The sequence below is a fragment of the Crocodylus siamensis genome, chromosome 13, assembly GCF_052110815.1.
Source record: "Crocodylus siamensis isolate JL-2025a chromosome 13, ASM5211081v1, whole genome shotgun sequence".
NCBI classification, from domain to species: Eukaryota; Metazoa; Chordata; order Crocodylia; family Crocodylidae; genus Crocodylus; species Crocodylus siamensis.
In genome coordinates, this window is record NC_143407.1 from 23,191,187 (window position 1) to 23,216,931 (window position 25,745).

A 25,745-nucleotide genomic window follows, 5' to 3' on the forward strand; every position below is an offset into this window, starting at 1 on the left:
ACACACAGAGGCAGCATGTGGCAGCTCCGTTCATGTCCCCTCTGCATTCCTGAGCTATGGTGGCCCAGCCCCTGGCAGCAAAGAACAGAGTCCCCCAATTTGCCACAGTCACTGTCACCTGGCCCACAGCCATCTCATCTGTCCAGCTCCCCCACATGCAGCGACCGCCTGCCCAGCCACCACATGCCCTCCCCAGGCCCCTACCACTGCATAGCTGCTGCCACCAGTGATGTTGATGACAGGCTCCAGGAGGCAACCACCAGGGCTACCATTGCCCTCCTGGACCTCCAGCCCTGCCACCTCTGGGGCTGTCATGCCACCTGGGACTGGTGGCAGCACCTGCTGCAACAGGACTGGGACAATAAGCAGTGGGTTGACACCTTTAGGATGACCCAGGCCACCTTTACCAACCTACTCCACCAGCTCCAGCCCCACATGTAACAAGGCCCTTAATGTTAGATGCCATAAATAGGGTTGCCTGTGCAACTTTAACTCAGCCCCTTCATTTATATGTAGAGTGATCATACATTCTGGTTTAGCCCAAGCAATCTTGGATTTCAGAGGCTGGTCCTGGCAGTTGGTGAGAGTTAAAATGAGTGTCCGGACCCCTGCATTTCCAGAGGTACAGTCCAGAGGGGAAGCAGAGTGGCACAAAGCAGTGTGGAGCAATACAACATGCCAGGCAGGCAGGCACTACTGTCTGCCCACCCACCTATCCGGCACCCCATGCCACCCCACCCCCACCTCTGTCTGCAGCAGCACTTCTGATTTGGGAGAATGGGGTGGGGGGGCAATGTCTTGTAGTCACTCATATACAGGATGACCAATTCTCCTCATCTTGTCAGCATGTTATGGCCAAAACAAAGCTTATCCAGGGTCTACCTTGACCATAATCTTCAAAAGTCAAGAGACCAACAATCTTCATTTATATTCTTAAAAAAACAGCAGTGGCTTTAGTTTCTTTTAAAGGCCTCTTCCTGCACACATTATTGTGCTCCAATATTTTACTGCTCCCCCATATTACTGCAATCAGTGGGGGGGGGGGGTGGTTTCCAGCATTCATAGCAGAAGGAAAAAACATGAAAATATCCCTGGAATCTGGCTTTGCTGAATTTGACTGACTGGCTGGAATTTGGCATTTGATATCCATGTAGCATGGAAATCATACACAATTACAACCAAGTATGTCATTTTGCAAACATAAAAGCTCCTTGAATTAATCAGTTTCAAAAGAAGAACCTGAGCCTAAACATTTTTGCACAGTTGGATAACTCAGTTGCAGGCTGGTCTCCTGTATTTGTATTTCCAGTACATTCACAGTACTGGCTTGTTCTTTTCTAGAAAAACTGACCTTGAAGAGAGGAAGAAAAAAAAACTTATTGAAAAACACCAACTAAAGCTAAAAATTAAAGTTAAAAATCTGGAAGAGAAAACATTAAAGTACTTGTTTTAACTCCTTTTTCTAAAGAACACTTTCACCCATTGCACTCTGTTTGTGGTCTAAAAGACATTTAGATTCACCAGTTTTCTGACATAGATGAGCCCTATTCTGTACTCATTTAACCTGGTATAAAAAAAAAATTGTACATCTCTTAAGTTGCAAGTTACATCAAATCACCTCTCTCCTAAAGGCAAGTGTATCTTCTCTTCCAGGCTGGCTTTAAACTAGCATTGCCAGAGAAGGGGGCTGCAGGAAGACAAGGAGACACCACCCAAGCAAGACAGGTGACAAATGCAAGGAGTGCCCAGGTAAGAAACAGGAGTCCAAACAGTCTCCCAAATCGGGGGGGTGGCACACGCAGCTAGGCAGGGCGTTAAATGCCTATATACCAATGCTTGTAGTATGGGGAATAAGCAGGAGGAACTCGCCCTCAGAATAGCCAGTTCAGACCCAGACATAATAGGGCTTGCAGAAACTCGGTGGGATTCATCCCACAACTGGGCAGTTAGCATTAGGGGCTATAGGCTTTACAGGCGGGATAGAGAAGGAAGGAAAGGCGGGGGTGTGGCGCTGTTATGTCAAGGAGCAATACACAACATCTGCCAGCAAAATGGGGTAAGAGGGGCAAGTGGAAGTGCTTTGGGTCAAGATACAAGGGGGCCGTGGGGAGAGGGATCTAACAGAGGGGGTCTACTACAGACCCCCCAACCAAGGGGAGGAGCTGGACCAGGAATTTTCAGGCCAGCTTGCAGAGGCACTTAAGGCAAAGGATGTAGTTGTCAAGGGGGATTTAAATTACCCGGACATCTGCTGGGAAGAACAGTCAGCCAGGTCGGACCGTTCCAGGAGGTTCCTGGCCAAGATACAGGACCTTCACTTAATTCAGGAGGTGCACAGTCCCACCAGAGGAAATGCCCTGTTGGACCTGGTCCTGGCCACAGGTCATGACCTGGTAAGGGGCCTCCTGGTAAGGGTGATAGCGATCATCGCTTGCTGGAATTCACCATCCAGCACAGGGTGTCAAGGGCCTGCAGCAAGGCGGTAGCCCTAGACTTCAAGAGGGCCAACTTCAACAAGATGAGATTAGTGGGAGAGGCGCTGGGGTTCCCGAGAGCAGGGGAGCTCAGTGCCCAAGATGAGTGGTTGTTCCTTAAGGAGACGATACTCCGGGCCTGAGGAGGTGACCATCCCAACAAGAAGCAAGGGGGACAGGAGTGCCTGTAAGCCCCCCTGGCTCACCAAGGATATACAGGAATGCCCGATTGCCAAAAAGGTGGTGTACAACCGACAGAAGGGGGGTGCTCTCCAAAGAGGAGTATACCTCCTCTGCTCGGGCCTGTTGGGGCTGTCAGGAAAGCTAAGGCGGACGTAGAGCTAGGACTTACATCCGAAATCAAAGATAACAAAAAGTCCTTTATCAAATATATAGGGAGGATGAAGAAAGCACCGGGAAATGTGGGGCCCTGCAAGATTCTCTGGGCAATCTGGTGGTTGCGCCAGAGGAGAAAGCAGAACTCTTTACCAATTCTTCACCTCCATTTTCTTGGGCAGGGACTGGGACTTCCCCACCGTGATGCAAGACGGACTTGAGGGGAATGCCTCCAGACCTCAGGTTGGGGAGGACTGGGTTAGAGAGCTTCTGGAGGGGCTGGACATGCTCAAATCAATGGGTCCAGATGCTCTCCACCCCAGGGTGTTGAGGGAACTAGCAGGGGTTATTGCAGGGCCCTTGGCACAGCTTTATGAGTCCTCGTGGTGCTCAGGCCAGGTGCTGGATGATTGGAAGGTAGCCAACATGGTCCCCATCTTTAAAAAAGGGAGGAGGGAGGAGCCGGGCAACTATAGGCCTGTCAGTCTTACCTCAATCCTAGGGAAACTCTTTGAGAAGATCATCATGGAGCACATCTGTGATGGGCCGGCTTCAGAGATGATGCTCAAGGGCAACCAGCATGGTTTCATTAGGGGCAGGACATGTCAGACCAACCTGATTGCCTTTTATGAACAGGTCACAAAAGCATTGCATGTAGGTGTTGCCGTGGATGTAGTCTTTCTGGACTTCAGCAAGGCCTTTGACACTGTCTCCTACCCCATCCTCATTAAAAAATTGGGCGACTGTGGCATTGATGCCTACACAGTCAGATGGATTGCAGATTCGCTGAAGGGTCATACTCAAAGGATGGTGGTGGACGGATCATATTCAACCTGGCGAGAAGTGGGCAGTGGAGTCCCCCAGGGCTTGGTCCTCAGGCCTGCACTGTTCAATTTCTTTATCAGTGATTTGGACGAGGGAGTTAAAAGCAACCTATTTAAATTTGCTGATGATACCAAAATTTGGGGTGAGGTGAGCACACTAGTACAGAGGGAAAGACTGCAGCAAGACTTGGATAGGTTACAGGGGTGGGCTAGCAAAATCAGGATGCGCTTCAATACTGAAAAGTGCAGGGTGCTGCTCTTGGGCAGTAGTAACCAGCAGCACACTTATAAGATGGGAAACTCGCTTCTTGAGAGCACGGAGGCCGAAAGGGATCGTGGAGTCATTATTGACTCCAAGATGAACATGGGCCGACAATGCAAGGTCACAGTTGGCAGGGCTAACCGGACCTTGTTGTGCATCCACAGGTGCATCTCTACCAGGGCCAAGGAGGTGATCCTTCCCCTCTGTGCGACACTGGTCAGGTCACAGCTGGAGTACTGTGTCCAGTGCTGTGCGCCCCACTTCAGGAGGGATGTGGACAACATTGAGAGGGGCCAGAGGAGGCCACCTGCATGATCCGGGGACAACAGGGCAGACCCTACAATGAGAGACTGCGGAATCTGAACCTGTTCAGCCTCCACAAGCGAAGGCTGAGGGGGGGCCTGGTGACCATCTATAAACTCGCTAGGGGGGACCAGAAGGGTCTGGGAGAGACCTTGTTTCCCCTAGCGCCCCCCCAGCATAACAAGGAATAACGGCCACAAGTTGTTGGAGAGTATGTTTAGATTAGACATCCATAAGAACTACTTCATGGTCAGGGCGGTTAGGATCTGGAACCAACTTCCAAGGGAAGTGGTGTTGGCTCCTACCCTGGGGGTCTTTAAGAGGAGGCTTGATGCCTACCTAGCTGGGATCATTTGAGCCCAGTTTTTTCTCCTGGCCAGGCAGGGGGTCGGACTTGAAGATCTACAAGGTCCCTTCCGACCCCACTTCTATGCTTCTAAGTAACACCAAACTTGTTGCAAACCAAATGCAGTACTCAAGAAAATGAATGAAAATAGCTTGCTCTCGAGTCTATAAGCACACCTCCTGCAGTACAACTCTAATAATAAACTAAGCAAAGGAAACCCTTACCAAGGAAATCTCTTTAGCCTCCAGATAGTGGAACTGTTAGTAACCTACTTACACAAACCTGGGGATAGGACATCTACCAATGGAACAGAGTTCATTTGCAGCATGATATCCTCCTTAAATCAGGTTCTGGCACCTGGTGCTAAGCAACACATGGTTTGCATTTATGAGCTTAAGCAGGTACTAAGCCTTTTTTACTCAAATGAGTAGCATGATGGTCAACTATGTAGCACTAAGACCCAAGTTCTGCCCTTCGATGCAAGGCTGGTGACATCTGTTGACACTAGTAGAAGCCATGTATATCCAACAGCGGACCTCTACCTAGAAGTGTGGCTATATTAAAGCAATTTATTTAGCATTCCATATATTATGTATTATATATAACATGGTTTATTACATATGCAGAAAAATTGATTTAAATTATTAATCCTCAGAAGTTGGTAGGAACATTGAAGTTTTGAAAGCTAGTGATTCAGCTTAGGGACGGACGTCCCTCACCATACATATTTTTACCATTAGATTTAGAGCAAGTATCTTAAAAGTTAAAGTTTTGTTACATCTGACCCTGATCAGAAGTCACAACAGCTGAAAAACCCATTCTTAAGTTTCAATAGCAGAACTCTATAGCAAGCTAGACTCCCTTTTATTTGCAGTACATAGTACAGCAGATCTAGAATTCTGTACATGAAAGGCCAAACAGTAGAAACAAGAAATGAACAAGGCACAAGTAAATTTATCATCACTGCTTCCCCCTTCCTTCCCCTAAAATCCCTTGATGTCTGCTGTAAGCTTGCATGTTGGCAAGTAATCAGTCATTTCCACTTTACCTCCCAGTCATTTAGTAGACACTAGTGAGATGTAATTTGTAAGGAGATCTATGCAGACCCATTTCACCACAGGAACTACAAAGAACAAGAAATCCCAAATGAGAAAGCATTGCCTCTAAGGACACATACTACTGTTTCCTCAAGTTGATGCAAAAATAAAGAGCAATGTGTCATAGATCTAGGTTCCGATGGACAAAACAAGATATTGGCCAAGATAGCATCTTGTAGTCACCATTCCCCCAGATCCTGGTGGTCACCCCTGATAAACTTATAGGTGGCCTGAGATCTGGTCTGAAAGTGTAAGGTCAGCACCAGGACAAGTTAAGCTTAAATCAGGCAGCCATTTTGAACCCAATTTAACCTCCTAGATGTCTGTACTTAGCCTTAGTGTTTAGAGAGGCATTAACCAGGTTATATTGTGGCCTATAAGAAAGATAATTAAATGTTAAATCTGGAACAATAACGTTTCCAAAGTTTGGTGAAGACAGTTACTAGTTAGTTTACATGCCACAACTGAATCCATGGCATAACTTAACAAGGAAATAAGGAAGACAAGTAGGTTTATGCTATTCCTTTATAACCCAGCATTTATAAGAAAGGGTTACTATATGCACTATATATTTACTCCCCATTTAATATTCTGCTACTTGATTTTTGTATCCAGCAACATTTGCATTATGCCTGATGCTTTAACAGTCCAAAGGGGGGTTAAAACAATTTATGGAACCCAATGCTCATGTACCAGTGTGGTACCTGCATGGAAAGGGTATGCTTGCAATTTGGGGGGCAAGGGTAGGTAGAAAGCAGGGCACAGCTCCCCTCTTCCTAGCTTGAGCGTGCAGGCTTCCACCACGGTTCCCATTCCCATTTGGCTGTGATGGCAAAGGCTTCCTATTGTGGTTTAACCTCCCTGAAAGACAAAGAAGTTTAGGAGACTAAATCAGTAGCCAAATTCCAAACCAAGGCAATGAACACTTCAGTGAATCTTCCAGTAGCAGTTAAGACTTAGTGTTTAAAAAAAAAAAAGCATGTATTGTTATAGCACTACAGCTGGGGTGATGGGTGGGGAAAGAGGAGTGTGTCATTTGCAGTGGAAACTGAAGATACCTAGTTTTAAAAACCCATCATACAGGCTAAAATACCCTCCAATGCTAGCCAAGGCTATAGCAGACTCCTTGCTAGCACAGCCCGGTTTCTCACAAGCGGTGAGCAAGTACTGCAGTGTGGCAAATTTCAATGACATAATCCCCACAGCAGTGCAGTGAAACTTCTCAGGTGAAAAAACTGATGCAAAGGAAAAATAGTTTGTCTATACAACAGATCAGTCTGCTGCAAAGCTAGAACTGCAACCCAACTAAGCATTTCCTAAAATTATCTCATACGCCAACTAGATAAGTGTTTGGGGTTACCTTGTCAGACCTGGCATTAGAAACTGTAGAACACACACACACTCCAATAATTAGGATCCCATATACCATCCAAAGTTGGAACCCCATATCTCGGGAGGGTGGGGGGTTAATTTGGTTATATGTAGGTGGTCACTGTTTAGGATGTGACAAGCTTTTGTTCTGTGTTTGTGTAGTATTTGGCATAACAGGGTCCTGGTCCCCAACTGGGGCTCCCAGACATTGCTAAAACCTAAGAGTTATAAATTTGAAAATAAAGTATTAGAATTACACAATTAGAACATGAATGGAAATAGGAACACAGGAACAGGAATCAGCAATATCGTAACTAAAGGTGGGCAACCCAGGCATGAATTACTGGTTTTTTACTGTTGCTTAGCCAGGGAAATAGGTATCAGCTGCCACATTAACCCCATAACTGCTGGCCATGCCAAAAGATACCTATCCCTGCAGTAGCAGCTATTCCCTGTTGGCCCAGGACAAAAATCCTATCAGATATGCCTCTGATCACCAAATCTAATTTTTGCCATTTAATAGATATTTGTATTGAATTTTTGCTTGAATTTTTGCCATTTGCCATTTCTTTGGGGTAGAGCTCAGAAGACATGAGCTAATATGAAGGGAGGAGGGTATTTCAATAACTTGAATGTTAATAAATTTTCAGTTGTATAACAACGGGTTTGTTGCGGGTAGGTCTTGTTTGACCAATCTCATTTCCTTCTATGACCAAGTGACCTATCGCCTGGACGAGGGAGAAGAGATTGATGTCATATATCTAGACTTCAAAAAAGCTTTTGATCTGGTATCCCATGATCACCTCTTGGCCAAACTGCCCAGTTGTGGCCTTGGCTTCACCACGATCCGCTGGCTGGGAAACTGGCTCCGTGGTCGGGCCCAGAGGGTTGTGATTGATGGCAGTCACTCATCGTGGTGCCCTGTGACCAGTGGGGTCCCTCAAGGCTCTGTCCTGGGACCCATACTGTTCAACATCTTCATTAATGATGTGGACATTGGAGTCAGGAGTGGACTGGCCAAGTTCACCGATGACACCAAACTTTGGGGCAAAGCATCCACGCCAGAAGATAGGCGGGTGATCCAGGCTGACCTGGACAAGCTCAGCAAATGGGTGGACGAGAACCTGATGGTGTTTAACACCGAAAAATGCAAGGTTCTCCACCTTGGGAGGAAAAATTTTTTTTTTTTTCTTTTTTTTTTTTTTCTGTTTTTTTGCACCGGTCCTGGAAGCACTGCAATACCAGGTCAATGCATGGAGTGGATGGAGCACGCTCCGGTTCCACCACCCAATACCAAAAAGAATCTGCTCAAACCTCTGAGCAGAACGGGGGCTTGTTTAAAACCCTGCAGCTTCCTTATAGGCTCGGCAGTGCTACATTGGATAGCACTACAGAAGAAAGAGACTTGGGGGTCATCACTGACCACAAGATGAACATGAGCCTGCAATGCTTCTCGAGCAAATCCCGGGACATCATTCTCCCCTTGTACTCGGCCTTGGTGAGGCCGCAGCTGGAGTACTGCATCCAGTTTTGGGCTCCACAATTCAAAAAGGATGTGGAGAAGCTTGAGAGAGTCCAGAGGAGAGCCACGCGCATGATCAGAGGTCAGGAAAACAGATCTTACGATGGCAGGCTGAGAGCCATGGGACTCTTTAGCCTGGAAAAGCGCAGGCTCAGGGGTGATCTGATGGCCACCTATAAGTTTATCAGGGTGACCACCAGGATCTGGGGGAACGTTTGTTCACCAGAGCGCCCCAAGGGATGACGAGGTCGAACGGTCACAAACTCCTGTGAGACTGTTTCAGGCTGGATATAAGGAAGAATTTCTTTACTGTCCGAGCCCCCAAGGTCTGGAACAGTCTGCCAGCGGAGGTGGTTCAAGCACCTACATTGAACACCTTCAAGAGTAAATTGGATGCTTATCTTGCTGGGATCCTATGACCCCAGCTGACTTCCTGCCCTTTGGGCAGGGGGCTGGACTCGATCTCCCAAGGTCCCTTCCAGCCCCGATGTCTATGAAATCTATGAAATAGCATCATGATTACAGTATTCATACCAATACCCTTTACAACAATGCATCCACACCCATGAGAGAGGTTAGGTAGCTGTCTGTCTCCTTTCTTGCTTCTCTCATGTAATGCACTCCAGGACCTCGCTTCAACAAAGTGGATGAGTTGTGGTGAAACGCACCAACAAACCACTAGCCACCGAGTTACGAATGTGATATTTAGTTCTTTCAAAAAGTGTGTTTTCCACAGAGATAAACCTCAATAACAAAAGCTCCACATAACTGTAATGCATTTAGGAGGACTTCCCTTATACATGTCAATAATTGGATACATGTGCAGTCCTGCCATACCAGCAACCCACTTCTCACCTCTGGGTACAAACTGTACTCCCACTTGGATATCTGGGATACTATACTGTTCAGTGTCATAACCACCACCAATATTTGTTAGTCCACTTGCAAATGCCATAGTACTAAATTCTTGGCAGTAAAAACTTTAACCACCCTGGCATGGATTCAAAGCATTCACCTTATGTTACAAGCCTGCAATTCTGTTTCCTCAATGCCAGCATAATTCACCATCAGCTGATTCACCCCAGCTTACACCAGTGTAACGGGCCAAACACTAGCACTATCAACCTCGGTATAGGAGAAAGGAAAGGTGGTAGTTAACTTAGCTGTAAAGGCTCCTTTTCAGTTCATAGGCAGGCAAGGTTCTTTGGGTAGATGCAATATCTTTTATTAGACCAACTGAGTAGCTGGAAAAAAGTTCTTGGCAAGCTTTTGGGCACAGCCACCCTTCTTCAGGCATAGGGAATCTCTGCTGTTTTGAGACTCCAAGAAATAAGAGAAGCTAAAAGTGTGGCAGGATGTCAGTAAGAATGTAAATAGGTAGAAATTAGAAAGACAAAAGGTAAAGCAGAGAGGAGAGAGGGAAGAATGCGTGAGGGGAAAAAGGCTAAAGGGAGACATTACAGTGATAGAATACAAGGTAGAAAAGAGGCTGTCAGTGAAAAAAGGAAATAGTTGGAGATCAGGAAAACAGGAATGAGAGAAGCTCAAAGTGTGAGAGGATGTAGTGAAAATATAAAAAGAAAAAACAAAAAGGTAAAGCAAGCGAGGGAGGGGAAAGAAAGAGGGGGGGGAGGGGGAAAGAGGCCAAAGGGAAACACTACCGTGGTAATAATACAAGGTAAGAAAGGCTCTCAGTGAAGAAAGAAATAGTAGGAAATCAGGGAAACAAAGGGCAGAAAAGTAGGGGAGGGGAGAAAAGGTGGAGGAAAAAGAAGAATGTAAGTGGTCAGGTAGGTAACCTGGTGAATCAGATGTCAGGCTAGTTGTAATGTGTCATAAAACTATTGTCTATACTGAGTCCGTGATTTTTTGTATCCAGTAGATTTATGAAGTGAAGTTCGTAGGCTCGTCTACAGAAGGTGTTTTGTAAATTACCTTTGAGGCTTAGAACTGAGAGATCGGAAAGGGTGTGATTATCCTGTGCGCAGTGGGAACCCACAGGTAATTGGGTCTTTGACAGATTTTTAGTGTGCTTTCATTCAGTTTTCAGTTCATTCATCTTTTCAGTTCAAGTTTTCCAAACTTACATGTTTTCAAATTAAGTTTTCCATCTCTGATAAAGACAGTGGTTCGCTCTCTTACTCCTTACTTCCACCCCTCCCTCTTTAAACACTGAGTAAATCTGCTCAGCCATTTTTGAAAAAATAAAATAAATGTAAAAACCATACACATCTTTCTCCATCATTAAAAAAAAAATTCAAAAAAATTCTTGAGCAGTTTGAGAAACTGCCTTAGTGCCTCAGTAATTTGGAAGTCTAACTCCGGAAAGGAAATGCTCTTTAGGGAGGATATCTGCATTTTCAGTGTCCCAGTACAAACTGAGTTTGATTTGTCCAAGTAACAACAGCTGAAAAAGAAAAGAAAAAAGAGTAGTCTGTGCCTACACAGTAGATTTTTTTCATAATGATAATACTGTTTTGAAACAGTCCCTGATTCTTCACATGTGAAATAATGCAACAAGTCCAAGAAGGGTAGTGTTCTAACATTGTGGTCTAACATCTGTACCCTTAGCACAAGTGTCTGAGTGATCACAGATTATGTTTCTGCAGCAAAAGCAGGCAGTAAGATCCAGAGTGTACTCAGATAGGGTTTATCCAGGCCTCGTTCTGAGCCAAACACTGCTTGCAAATGCATTTACTCCCACTTTGCACACAGGTGTATCTGCACAATATGAAGAATACTTTTAATAAGTTTGTCAACCAACAATCGATCCTAGGTATGACCATAAACTGCATCCGACCAGAGGGGCCTGGTGGCAGTGTGGTGAGGCTACTCGTGGGTTAGCTCCTTTAAAATACCACTGTGTTGCAAACTTCAAACTAAGGCGAGTATAGGGTGCCACAAAACCCTAGCCCACAATGCCTTGTGGGTACCCCTTAGCTGGAGAAAAGCTAATAGACATCATCACCCTGACAGAAATGCACCCTTGCTGAGGCATTAGGCAGTCAGCAGCAGTTCTTATCTATTGCTCTCTGGCAGAAGCTCCAACCATCAAGGCACTGAACGTCTTGGACTCAGTCTGGCCTTTGCATTCTGTCTCAGTGGTCTAAAGGGGAACGGTAGGTCTTGGGCAGCCTCCATACTCTTGTCTAGGCTAACATGGTGGTCTTGGTGTGATGGTTACAGGACTTCATATAAACAGATTCATCAGCAGGGATCCAGGTTGTCCATTTGCCATGGAAAAATGTAGATTTTCTACTTTAAAGGAGAAAAACATAGGAAGCCACAGGTTTCCCTTTGCAGGTTGGCAGAGTTCCAAGGGGTTGCTTGGGGCTGAGGGGAGCCGGATGCAGGGGGTGCCACATGCATGTGCATACACACATATACTCATGGGAGCCAGGCAGTGTAGCAAAGACCAACTCCATTCAGATAAGTCTATGGAGGGGACCCACAGGCAATGCGGAGAGGGGGCCACAAGCAACATGGTAGGGGAGCACAGGTGATGAGTTGATAGAGCAGGGGAGATGCAGGCAATGCACTGGGGGAGAACATGTCTCCCCAGATTTCTGCACCCACAATAGGGTGTGAGGTGGGGGGCTGCAGCCAGGCTGGATCAGCTCTGGGTAGGACCCACCTCCATGACCCAGCACAGCGGGGAGCACTTCACTGCTATAGTCACCAAGGTGAGGTGCCCCCTGCCCACTCAGCAGCAGCAGGGGCACAACTCTGGACTACCGCTGCCACACCTCACTTTGGCACCCATAGCAGTACAGCACTCCCACCCATGACAGGTTCAGCCTGCTGGGCCACAGAGGTTTGCGCCTGCCTAGAGCTGGTCTGGCCTAGCCACAGCCCTGTGCCCCACCATGGGCGCAGAAATTTAGAGTGGGGCACATGCCCCCCCCCCACCCTGATGCATCACCTGTGCCCCCACTGCCTCTCCCCATGCCCCAGTGCTGCCACACAGTCTGCCGCAGCTCTGCCTGTAGCAGGGGCCCCTCGCCAGGTAGGGGCTCGCACCCCCCATTATTATGACAGGGGTTGCTACCCCCATCAAGATCTCTGCCCCCTTGCCACTTCAGTGGCTGGGCAGGAGCACGGCCAGACACCAGCCAGCAGGGCTCCTTAGGTGGGGGCAGGGATGGGGGTTATTCCCCCTCTCTCCAGCATCTGGTGGAGAGGGCTTATTCCACCGTTTTCCCCAAGCAGAGAGTGAGTGGCACCAGTCAGGGCAGGCAGACATGGCTTTGGTCCCCTGGGGCAGTGGGGGGTAGAGGAAAGAATAATCCCCTCCCTGCCCCCTTTGCCTCAGGGGCCATGGCGCCCTGCCACTGTAGCAGTGAGGGGGGAGCGGCTGACAGACCCAGCCCAGGTCCCGCTGGTGGGACAGGAAGGGGGGGATTTAAACCCCTCTCCAGCCAGTTCAGCCTGGACTGGCCATACCCCTCCCAACACAGCTTCCCTGCAGCCAAGGGCACGCTCTAGCACCCCCGGCTCCTGACCTGAGCAACCGCAGGCATGTGCCCGCATTTCATCAGTCCAGAGGTAATGTCTGTCCTGTTACAAACCGGTTCAACCTAGGCAAGTTAGACTAACCTGCAAAGGTTGAATCAGTTCAGGCTCCAGCTTTTTGAATGGCTGTCCCTAGCCCCAGAGGCATGTAATTTAGTAGGCAACCATCAATCCTTCTGAGTCATGGTGCATGTGTGAGAAGTCACGAGGACCCCTGACACATACGTCTACGCAGGAGTATGGAGGAGCGGAGGCTGCCCAGACCTTCCATCACCCCTTTAGATCATGGGGACAGAATCCAAAGGCCAGAGTGATTCCAGACCTTCAGTGCCTTGACAGCTGTAGTTGCATGCACATCTGAGAATCAAGCCCCACTCTCCGACATGGCAGACAACGATTCTACCACTGAACCACAATGGCAGATAGCACCTATGTGCTGAAACTCATATTGCAGTAAAATTCTAGGGTCATACCTAGGAACTGCTTGCAAAACTTCATGGCTCACATATGCCAATAACTACTTGGCATGGGTTGACAGATGTAATTAAAGAGCTTGATGGTTTCAAAGCACATTCCCCAAGAAAATGAACATGTTGCTGAAGTTCTTGCAACAAGGTTCCAATAGGTTTGGAGCACATTTGTCTCCATAAGGGATTTTAGCAGACTTTTTAACTACACTACCAGGACCAGATTTATTTTTTTTAAGGGGGCGGGGAAGCAGCCTTCCATTATTTCCATGTGCAATGGATAGTCACTCAAAATCTAATCTATGGGGCTACAGTCTAGGAGTTTGCATTATGAAGTTACACAAAAATATTGTATTATTTACAATATATGTTAGTTATTTCCAGTAACGTTTGCCCATAAGACCAGGCTTCACAGTGTGACAGGCTGCAGTAGTGTTGTATTTACAGTACACTACAGGGAATGTGGCCATTTGTTGCAGGTTATGCTGATTTACAGCAGCATCAAGTCCAGTATTGTAGCATCCTGCAGAGCCAGATTGGCACAGTAGCACTTGTTTTCCTCCAGATATGCGACGAAAGACAGAACAACTTTAAATGGGTGACCTGTTTCTTGCACAGCTCTACAAGCAAAAACTAGGGGGATTCCCCCCTCCCCACATACAGTGCGGGACTCATTTTCTGGTCAGGTCTCAGCTACTATGTGTTATATTTCCATCAATGTAAAGCACAGAACAGGCTTTTCAGGCTTGTGGACGACTTAAGTAGGTCTAGAAACAATGTTTGTGTGCCCCCTCTGCAAGTGCTGCTGGTCTTTCCTCTGCTCTGGATTACTCCAGCCAGAATCCAGCCTAGGCAGCACCTCTCAGTTCTTCTCTCTTTCACTCAGCTGGCTCTAACCACTTGACCTACTAACTAAAGCCTTATGTGCAAAGGTCAGACAGAAAGACTAACTCCCATAATATAAACCATATCGAAGGACCAAGGAGGAAAGAGAAAAAGACAGAAAGAAAGTCCCCCCTACAAGCTGTCTGCTAGTCACAAAAGAAGAGGAAACAGAGTTTAACATCTATTTATTCTATAATGGAATGGAATTTTACATACAGAAGCCAAATAATCTAGCATTAAAAAAATTATGTAATATTTAGGATATTGTGGCTTCCAATTGGCACTCTAACCACACCATAATGAATTACTCCCTAGAGCTTCCTCCATGGCTAAGGGAAGCATGATTATTTCATTATACACACACATACTATATCCACATACACACAAATGGAAAGCAAAGGTTCTGGGAATCTCAGTTCCCAGATTTCATTCCAATACCAAGAGCCCAAGATGCTCAGTGTTAAGTAGCAATGGGCTTGTCCCTCACTGGGACATTAGATTTGATAAGTCACCTAAACCCAAGTTAGATCAGCTATATTTGAAATTTTTTACCAACCAGAAAAAAAAGCAGTGTCATTTACTAAGATAGTCCGTATTGCAGCAGCCATTACAATTCTAGCGAGGATGTAGGTTAACAATTCAGAGATTAAGCTGACCAAGGAATTTAACTCCCACTCAGTGTTTAGAGTAATGGGGTTTAGCATGATGAAACACTGAAGCCCAAGCATCAGATTTCTGCCCCCTCTCCCCCTCCACATCGCTAGTGCCAACGACAGACACAAGCTGACAGCTCAGTTCAGAGAATCCCTGCAGTTTTCAGCATTAAATTCATTAAAAACAACTGTGTAAAAAAAACCTCAGTGAAGCCACAATTACCGCCAACTAAGTAATGTTTTCCCAGCGATATGCAGTACTGAGTGACAAAAGTGCTCTGTAGTTCCCAAGTCCCAGACAGCCTCAAAGAGCCAAAAAGATCAAGGGCACATTTTCAAGTGCCTGGCAGCAAAATTTCAAGAGATTTCAGCTCATATTCAGGCACCTAGGAAAAGGCCAAATGTGCAGGAGGGCTCTACATCCAACAGGCACTTTTCTTTTAAGTTCTAGCCTTAGATCAGTTCACTTATCATCAACTGAATTAAAGTGAGATCAGGATCAGGCCGCAAGCATCACATGAAGAGATCATGTGACATCACTGGACAAAGTCTTCGGTACACGCGTATGCACACACACAGAGCTGGCCATTGCCAAGCCACATATGGTGCCACTGTGTTTCTTCTATAGCCTGCAGAGTCAAAAATATTTTTTCAACCTGGGATCAAATGAGATGGGCAAGGAGGGGGATCTCCAAAATCTATTCAAAAGAGTAGGGCTTGTATGAGACCACAGCCATGATAACGCACAGTAAGGAGCTGAGGTTGCTTTCAACTCATCAATGGGATTTTGATGTTAGATGGTTCCTAGCATCTTTGTTACTGAACTATTTCCATAAGGCAAAGGCATAAGTAAGCCTTGCCAAATCCTTCCTCCTCCCCCAGAAAAAGCAACAACAAACACTAGCAATGCACGTTTAGCATGTAGGAACTCTTAGCATGAGAGGTTCATTCCTGTAGATGATGCTACCTCTACAACCACCTGAACACTCCTTTGTGATTAACTTATTCCATATAAACTGGTTACGGTAACTGAGAGCGCTCCAAGATTCAAGGTGCATCTTGAGCTAAGTCAAACCCAAGAAGCTTGAGGAGAGGGCTAAAGAAAAAGCAGAACTTGGAGAACAATGTGAAGAACATAATCCAAAAGGAGACAAAGACCGCTGGCAGCTGATAAGAACTAAAAAATAAAGTAAAAGTCTGCATTGCCAAAATAGAATAGGAACCATCTTCTTCCCTGAGAAAGGTATGAACATGCATTAAAGCACTGCTCCTTGTAGAACCAAGCCCAATATGTACCCAGGCCCAAAGAGTAGAACCTCTCCATTACAGATTCAGAGAAGTTAATGAAAAGGCCCATATCCCTTCCTACATTTACCATAAGAGACTGGAGGAGGGAGAATTAGAAACAGCTGAGTTTAATAAGGACTGAACTGTATACAGTAAGAGAAATTTCTGCCCTTTCAGCACAGCCCACCAGGCTACCAAGCATCACAGCAGCAGACCAGCTGGAAACCCAGTACAGAGATACATCATTAGAACAGACTCACTGGCCAGCCTGTGCAAAGGGTACATACAACACAACTGTTTGTGCAAAGCTGGGTCTTCCTCATTAGCCTTTTCATGCTTAGGAAAAGCAAATCAATCAGGCTGAAGGATCTCAGTCTGAGCCTCCTGAACAAGGGCAAGTCTGCTGAATGATCACTGGAAGGGGAATTGAGGTGCTCAGCAGAATGAGCCTCCAGACTAGATGTGCTAAGCACATCATAGAGAAGAGGCAGGAGGTAAATAATGGGCAGAGCAACCGCTCAGGTGGTGAGCTACCACCCTCCAACAGCCCTGGGGTCCAACTACACAAGTCAAATTTCAGCTGGGTACACTCTGTTCCTCTAGATGCATCATCATTTTAACAGTAGAAAAGAGACATCCCAAGTAAGCAAAACAATTCTCCTTAGGACATTCAAATGAAATGTTCTGGTGCATTTTCCAACCCCAAACCTGAAGCCAAATTAGGCCCAAATGTAAGAGGCTTCAAACACCATCCAATCCCTCTCAACCACAAGCGAGACATGTTTCACATTCACACTTTTGAGTTAGATGGTGGTCATTTTATATATGGAGAGAACTGAAGAGCAGAGATAGAAGTGTCTTTACCAAGACACACAGCATGTCTAGAGCTACAGACAGTAAAACTCAGGAGCCCAAGCACCCAGTCATCTGGTGTAAATACAAACTCCTACAATCTAAATCATCCACACTCCCAAAAACTTTAGGCTCCTTGTTTTTTGACTGTGAAAAGAACAACTTGACCCAAAAACATCTTTGACCTTTTCATCACTATAGCAAGACCCCAATTCCACAGACTGAACACATGCTGAAGTGGTTTAGTAAACAGAGATCAGAGATCAGTGTGAGCAAAGGCCTGAATAGTTGTATTGAGGCTACAGCTCTTCTCACACACATCCCCAACCAGCAGCCAGTAACCTTTAATAAGCTGTGGGATGGACAACCTAGCTCCAGGTCAACGCCGGTCTGAATCCAAAACAAGCTGTTAGTTGTCAAGTCAAATGCAAATATCCAGTCCCATGGTAAGAAGTAATCCAAAAAGTTGTAGAATAGTCACAGCTCTTATTGAAGTCACAGGGAACTGCAGCTGCTCAACACCTCATAAGATAAAGCCCTTGGTGGCTACACACCAATTCCCTTAGCCAAGAATTCAAGCTACAAACAGTCACCACAAAAGGCAGCAGCCTAAGAGCTTATCTACATAGGAAGTTGCTACACAGTAGATGGCATCAATTTACAGCATATGAGCTATTCTGCACTAGGACCCTATTCATGTACATGTATGTTCATTAAGAACATCCAAGCTGGTATAAATTATACCAACATTGCATGTGTACACGCTGCTGGCTAGCCCCGCACTGGAGCACCCTCATGCCCAGATAATCCCTCCACAGCACACTGAGCCAGACTAAAGCAACCCCAGGCTGGTAGGCTGACTGCCAGCCAGGGCTGCCCAACCCAGCTCAACGTGGACTTGATCTCCCCAGGTCCCTTCCAGCTCGGGTGTCTATGAAATCTATGAAACGTGCTGTAGTCCCAGGCACACGTTCAAATACAAACCCCGGGAACAATAAGCTCTGGCATGATACATAAGCTCGTTTTTTGCTGGTTTTGTTTTTTGCTAGTTTTTTTTACCATGTACTAGTAACACATTTAGATGTGCCCTGTTTGACTTTTGTAAAAAACTACTCCTTAATTGATATGCACAAACAAAACACAATAGTGCAATTTATGCTCGTATAATTTTATCCCCAGTTCCTTCACTAAAAGGTCTGCAGATTCAATGAAGTTATGCTATTTAGGAGAGTTCTATTTTCTGCCTTTTTTCAGTATCAGAATGAATTGCCCCAAATGTAATGCATTAAATCCCCTTACCTCTTGCCTGAAGGGGACAAAAAAAAAAATCACAACTTTGCTAGAAAAGCAGCAACAAGCCAATTAGAACAAAGAACACTGAGTTTATTATAATGTACATGACAACATTATCAAAACCCACCAAGCGGTGTTTATTATCACCTATCTACCACCTACAGATGTTCATGGCAATTTAACATAGAAGAATGGAAGCTCTACCTCTAGCCGGTTTACAAAGCTAATAGCCATTTTCTCTCACTAGAACTGAAACTTTTCTTCTGCAGAAAGTTCTGTTACAAAAAATTCTCTAGGTTCATAAAGAGCATGAATCAGTGAGATCAAGATTTCTCCAGAAATGAAGCCTCTGTTCTGCAGAAATCCATTCTGCAAGTTTTGAGAGGACTGAAACAGTCAAGGCCTGTCCAGCTGCCTGGAGTACAGCAACCTGCAAGGGGGGTAGTGCCCAGATACCTCAATTCCAGGGCAGCTCATCAGACTGACTTAAATGACAGAAACAACCACATGGCTCAAAGATTTTGCAGCAGGAGGAGGGAAGAGGGGGAAACAGAAGTTTTTTAAAAACAGGAGGAGGAGGAAAGGGGATTCACTTTCCACAAGAGGCACATGCTCAGCTGGGAAATCCTGTTAATGGAAGATTTCCAAACAGCTCTCAGGACCATCTTCAGTGACCAGATTAGCCCTGGGGTGGAGGAAGACAAGGAAGAGAGAAGGGTAGGGGCACAGTTTTTACAGCTGACTTCCTAACTTGCCAGACAGCCTACAAACTAAAAAGCACACAGTGCAAGCTGAAGTTCTTGTAGGCAGCAATAACTGGAGAGGAGAGCGACAGCCCACCCTTAGCAAATGAACCAAAGTCAGCGTGAAAGCAGCCACGGGATATGGAGCACATTACAGCATTGCCAAAAGGAGAAAATGGTAAGGGATGTATGAAGACAATAATAACTAGTGTCTCTATGGTGTCTCTCATCCGCTGCAAGTTCTTCACAATATCTTCACGCAACATCTAGCATAATAGTAATATAATAGTAATAGTAATCTGGCAGGGCCACTGCTGCAACACAAATGGTAGAGTAGATCCCGAAGCATTTTACAGAGTTGTTCAGTTACTATCAGTCTCTTCTTTTAGATGGGAAAAGTGACACTGCAGAGCAGAGATGCAACAACTTACACCAGATGTTAGTTCAGCTAATTGAAGGGTCTCATCCAAACAGATTCCAGAATGAAACCTAAGTCTCAACTCCCGGCACCATATATGGGGCACAGAAGCACAGCAATCACAGAACCCCAGCCTAAGTTTCAATAAGAAATGATCTCCAAAAATAAACACAACATTAGAGCATTCCCCCCCACCCATCTTCCCAAACACGCACTATTTTTCCCCTCTAGAAAATGTTCTAACAAAAATAGATGTCATAGACATTAGGCCTGGAAGGGACCTCCTGAGATCTTCGGGTCCAGCCCCAAAGGGCAGGAAGTCAGCTGGGGGTCTCATTCAAATGCTTCTTGAATGTGTCCAGAGTAGGTGCTTGCACCACTTCTGGGGGGAGTCTATTCCAGACTCTGGAGACTCAAAACGGCAAAGACATTTTTCCTTATGTCCAGTCTAAAACGGTTTTCCAGCAGCTTGTAACTGTTGGACCTTGCCTTCCCTTTCAGGGTGAGAGAAGCATAGATATTTTCCCTGCGATCTGTTGGCTAAAAAGAGAAAAGCGAGAAAGACTGCCCAATGAAAAACCCTACTTTAGAAGTGTCATTTCAAAATTTTACTTCACATGATTTTTCAAACGCTTAAATTTGACATCTCATATTCAAAACCTTGGCACTGAAAGTTCTGATGTTTTTGATGCTGAAAAAAAAAAGTCAAACTAATGCACAAATGCCAAAAGTTTCCCATCAGATTTTTTTTTTTTAAGTTTTACCCCAAAACATCAATCAGTTCTGCAATTTTAACCAGCAAATTAGAGTCACAGAGCAAATATGTTTTTTGCCATAAAATCATAGACTCATAGAAAGTTGAGGGTTGAAAGGGACCTCAGGAGATCACATCCAGTCCAACTCCCGGCTCAAAGCAGGGCCAGCCCCAAATAGCTCACCCCAGGCAAAAGCACTGTCTACCCGGTCTTAAAAGCATCTAAGGATGGAAGTTTACAACCTCTGGCTGGCCTGTTTCAGCGCTTCACTTCCCTCCTCCAGAGAAAGTTTTGCCTGGCACCCAACATAAACCCCCCCTTTGCTGCAAATGGACACAAAGAAATTAAAACAATCGGTCAAGAAACCAAGACAAAAATAAAATCCTACAAAACCGGACAGCAACAAGCCAGCGTTGATGATCTGAAGAAAGGAGCCTGTGAACGCGGCAGCTATAAGCAAACGCTTGCAGGGTAATAAACGGACCTTAACCTTGGCTATACCCAGCAGACAACACGTGGTTCCCTGTGTAAGCTATGGTTTGGCAAGGGGGTGCCTGGCTAAGGGCGCAATAGTTACCGTCATTACACGTACGCTAGTCTGAGCCCGCACCCCCTGGAGAGGGAGGTCAGCGCCACACGCCGGCCTAACACAACACAAAGGTTTCACACAACATGAGCCATTTTTTGCCACCTCAAGGCTGGCACGAGTCTGCGACCCACGGCTGTAGGGGCCCAGCTTCGCCCCGGGGGCTCTGTCTGGCTTTTGCCGCCCACCAAACCGTTGCAAAGGGGGAGGAAGAAAGCAAGGGCACAGCTTTGCCCGGGGGCTCTGGCGTTTGTTGCCCACCAAGTTGCTGCGAAGGGGCGCCTCACAGGGGCCCGGAGCGCCCGAGCCCCAAGCCTGGGGGGCTCCAGCTCCGGTGCCGCGAACTGAGAGCCCTTGAAAGGCTTGAGCCAGCGCGGCTCCCCGCCAGCAGCGCGGCCGCGGGCGCGAAGGGCACCCCGCTCCGGGCCGCGGGCCAGGCAGCCCGAGCCCCCTCTGCCGGCGGAGCGCGGGAGCGGGGCCGGGCCGGCGCTCCTACTCACCGGCGGGTGGCGAAGCCGCTGCCCGCGGAGCCCGGGCTCTGCTCGGGGTAGCCGTGCGGCAGCGCCGAGGCGGGGAAGGGGTAGAGGAAGCCGGTGCCCAGCGCGCCGCCGCAGAGGCAGCACCACCAGGGCAGCAGCGCGGCCAGGTCCATGCCGGGGCTGGGCGGCGGAGCGGCGCTCCGGCTCCGGCTCCGGCTCGGGGCGCACACGCGGCTCCGGATCCCGCTCCCGTTTGGCGAGGGTGGCCCGACTCCGCCAAAGGGGGCGTGGGGCGGCGCCGGCTCGCGGCTCCCTGCGCGGGGCGGGTGGGCGGGAGACGCCGGACCTGCCCCCGGCCGTGGAGGTGCAGCTCCCTGCGCCCGGCGCCCCGCGTGGCCCGGGCGGGGAGCCCCTTCCCGAGGCCGGGCCCGGGCTGCCCTCCCCCGGCAGAGCGCATCAGCCCCCGGACGCGAGCCGGATTAGGGGGAAGGGAAGCGTCTCGCCTGGACAAATTTGCCCAGACCTGGCCATGACCGTCACTTGTGTGAAGCGTCCGGTACTACCCGCTGTCAGAGCAGCCGCCCTTGCCATGGTCCCCTGCTTTCACCGCTGTGGTGCTCTACAAAGAGTATTACCCTGTCCTGCTGCGCTGCTTGCTTCTCTCATGAAGATTCATTGCGCTTGAAGATAAACTTTCCAATGATTGGAGACGGATGCTAGACAAAAAATATAATAATCAGACTGCAAAAATAAGGCGCATGCATTTCATTGTGAAGCCAAACAGTCACTGAAGCAGCTCCGGGTACTGAAACCCTAAAAGCAAGATCAGCTTTGGAAAACAAAGCATCCAACTTAGGGGTTTGCTGCAGGGAATAACTGGGTGACATTCGATACATAGGATGAAATTAAATTATAATGGTTCCTCCTGATCTCAAGCATCTCTTACATATAGACTTGGGCATTCATTTGGTTAGTATTTATGCAGATCATAAGTTTCACTGATGACCAGGATCAATAACTGGTTAATATCTGCTACTAAACTTATCATATGAAAGAAACCTTGCAATTCAGAGAACTAAATACCGTAAAGGGCTCAAAGACAGCTGGGGAAATGGGACGAACCCATTGCTTAGGAAAACTAAGTGTTTGAATCTTGCTCCAACTCTGGGGCAGGCAATTATTTTGGGCAGAGGGCCACTTACTGAGTTTTGGCAAGCCATCGAGGGCTGCATGACAGGCAGCCAGGGGCAGATAAATATTAAATTTCTAAATGTTTAGGGGCCCCGCGGGCCGGATAGAGTGGCCTGATGGGCTGCATCTGGCCCGTGGGCAGCATTTTGCCCACCCCTGCTCTAAGTAAGAGAGAGCATTATCCAGTTACACAGCCCAGTGACCTAGTCACCTGAGTGGCTAGCTGTGATAAGCAACAGATCCGTGGATGTGACCTATTTGGAACCCATCAGATCCACCCCCCAGTATTAATGGCTGTTGGAGCCGACTCCATGAAGAAGCCAGTCTCCAACATAGTTTAGGACTTTACATCTTGGTAGCAGAAGTGTATTCAAGAGTGCTTAGGCAGCCAGAAGCAAACTAATAGCCATTAAAAATTAAAGGAAAAAAACCAAAAAAAGTCATAATTTATGGCAGACGCCACCAAATTGACAGTCCTCAAGAAGGCTCAGGTCTCCCATTTGAGCCAGCTGTAAACTTCAGTTGTGGCCCTCCCAAATCCACTCCCGACAGGATTCAGTTTACTTTTATGTAAGCGAATGACCTTAGTTCTTTCTGCTCTTCATTTATACACCTTTGTGGCCAGGTTGGTCTTGGCAATACTCCCCTTGTAGTCACTAAGATGCTGCTCACCCAGACTCAGTTTCTCTCTGGGTTTCTGTCAGCAGCTGCCTCCAGCACGGCCCAGCACTGCAGTGGCTTCACCACTGCACTCCAGGCATGCCTTTGTGGGGCAGCACCCAGCACTCTCCATGTCTAGCCTTCCTCCCCTTGGGCACACTGTCAGACAACTATCACTCCACATCCCCAACCCAGACACGGAGAACAGATGTTATTATGGCCCCAAAGGATACCTAGAAACAAAGAGGTCTTTTACCACTCTGCCCCCTCACAGGCTGCTGACAGGCCATGCTCGCTTCGTAGGCATGTCCATTGGGGTCCATTTCTAATCTACTTCATGCATCGAAAATTCAGTCTTTTCCCTTCAGCTAACTCAGAAGACTATCCCTTGAACCACACATCTACAGAAACCCTCTAAGCCAGAGGTTCCCAACCCACGGGCCGCAAAGGTTTGGCTGCTGGTCCTCAGGTAGGTTGGCTGCCAGACCAGAAGTCCATAAGTGGCCAGCATACAGTATGCTGGTCCACAGTTTGCCGGTCCGTGGTCACTTCTTGTCTGCAGTTTGCCGGTCTGTGATCTAAAAAGGTTGGGAACCACTGCTCTGGGCCTATCCAACTCCCTCCCAGCTGAATCAGAAAACAGACCCAGGACCTAATTACCAGCTGTGTGTTGGGAGGGGGGGAGCTGCTCCACCACAGGGGAGACTGAATCTAGCTCCCTTTAAAGAGCCCTGTAGCCTGTGACAACAAAAACATTTGCCCAAGCTCAGTGAGCAGCTGACATTATTCTACTAGTCCCAAATGTAGCTGCCAGGCTCCATGGATGAACAGGCCACATCATCCCTGCATTGAGTTTCATCTGGCCTCATGATTCCCATTCTCTCCGATCTACTAGGTCCTTCTGAAGGTCCTCACAGAAATGTTTTGTCATCTGCAGGGTTTGCCACCTCATGCTAAACTGACATTTCACTGATTGTTAATGAATATGTTACAAACAGACCTGAATCCTAGAGCTTGGGGCGTCTCCACTGTTAATAAATATTGTGAGAGGCATGAGTGCACTAATTTAGTACAACAGAACTTAGCCTAGTAGTATTGCCATTTTACAGATTTAAAAACCTGATGACTGAAGCCCAGCACTGGAGTGACTTTGCTCAAGGTCACGGAGGGTTGGAGGCAGAGCCAGGAATAGAATTTGGGTCTCATGGCTCCCATTACCCTTGCCGTAACCTCTACATCATGTTTGCTCCCCTTGCTTTGTGGTTGAGCTAAGATGAGACTAAAGAATTATCTTTTAAGATGTTTCTTGGAAAGAAAGGAGAAAGAATGATATTGTCTAGTATAAGTAGAGAAATAAATATATTTCATGTTTAGTCCTCTGGATATGCATAATATAATCAAACACAATAGCAGAAATAAATGAATATTTTTTCTCCCCATGGTGCTTACAACTGCAACATATCCCAACAATTTCTCAAAACTATGTTGATAAATTGGAAACACAGTGTTGGAGGCAGTAAAGACAGCCAACAAAAATATAATTCATTCAGTTTATCAGGGAGACTAACATTGAGAAGAGTAGCCCTGAAAACCGAACAGTCTAGCTCTTCAAAAAGCAGACACACTTAATTACAAAAGATAAAGCTATATGTTTTAAGAATGATGATAAACATATTGATTAAATAGTTGCCCTGGCAACTGGGGCTAAACATATTATTTGGAACTATTTTGCTTGCTCAGTTCAAGATGAAGAATTGGGAAGGCCAGCTGGAAAAGTAAACAGAAGGATGAGAGAGGAGCTGTAAGAACAAAATAAGGGATGGGAACAGATTCTGAATTGTTGCCCCACTTTGCTGGTTGACTTTAATGGGGTTACTCCTCAGTTGCACTGCTATACATGAGAGCAAAATATGAATTCACCAGAATTTCAAGGGTGACACTCAAGTCTTTTGTATCATTTCCAGGACTGTAAAAGTCACTGCTCTATGAATAAAGTCAGAATTTGGTTAGACAATATGCAAAACACTGTGAATAAGAATTATGAGGCTGTCTCTTGGATTATGTCAGTGAGTTTTTTCATGTAGATGCTAGAAAGAGAGCAAGACACAACCAGCTTTGTTCCACTTGATAAAAACTTATGGACATGTAAATTATGAAGTGCCCTTTTGAAGTTAGAATGGAGTCACAGATAAGAAGCTGATCTAAAACCAAAAATATTTGGGATAAATCCCTTCCAGGATCCAGAATGCGGATTACTCCATCATTAAAATGACCGAATAGATCTGCTCAAGTAACCTTTGAGAGTTAAAATAGATAAGAGTTTGGTAGCATTAAGAGCTTAGAAAGATCACTATGATAACCGTATTTGAAAAATTATGTATCTGGGATATTACAGCATATTTAGTAATGTTACTAAATAACATATTGTA

The 25,745-nt window shown here is 46.5% G+C and overlaps 1 protein-coding gene across 6 annotated transcripts in view; it reads right to left on the bottom strand.

Moving 5' to 3' along the window:
- The window catches only part of COL26A1 (collagen type XXVI alpha 1 chain), a 314,212-nt gene extending 292,421 nt beyond the window's left edge, over positions 1-21,791 (bottom strand). The window contains exon 1 of one of the 6 annotated variants that reach the window (XM_090025116.1): positions 21,487-21,791. In XM_090025116.1, the coding sequence (XP_089881242.1) occupies positions 21,487-21,638 (152 nt within the window). In that variant the 5' untranslated portion in view covers positions 21,639-21,791. The remainder of the gene's footprint in view (positions 1-21,486) is intronic. The other 5 variants (XM_090025113.1, XM_090025112.1, XM_090025111.1 and 2 more) reach the window with 5 other exon arrangements.
- Between the last annotated feature and the right edge of the window lie 3,954 nt (positions 21,792-25,745).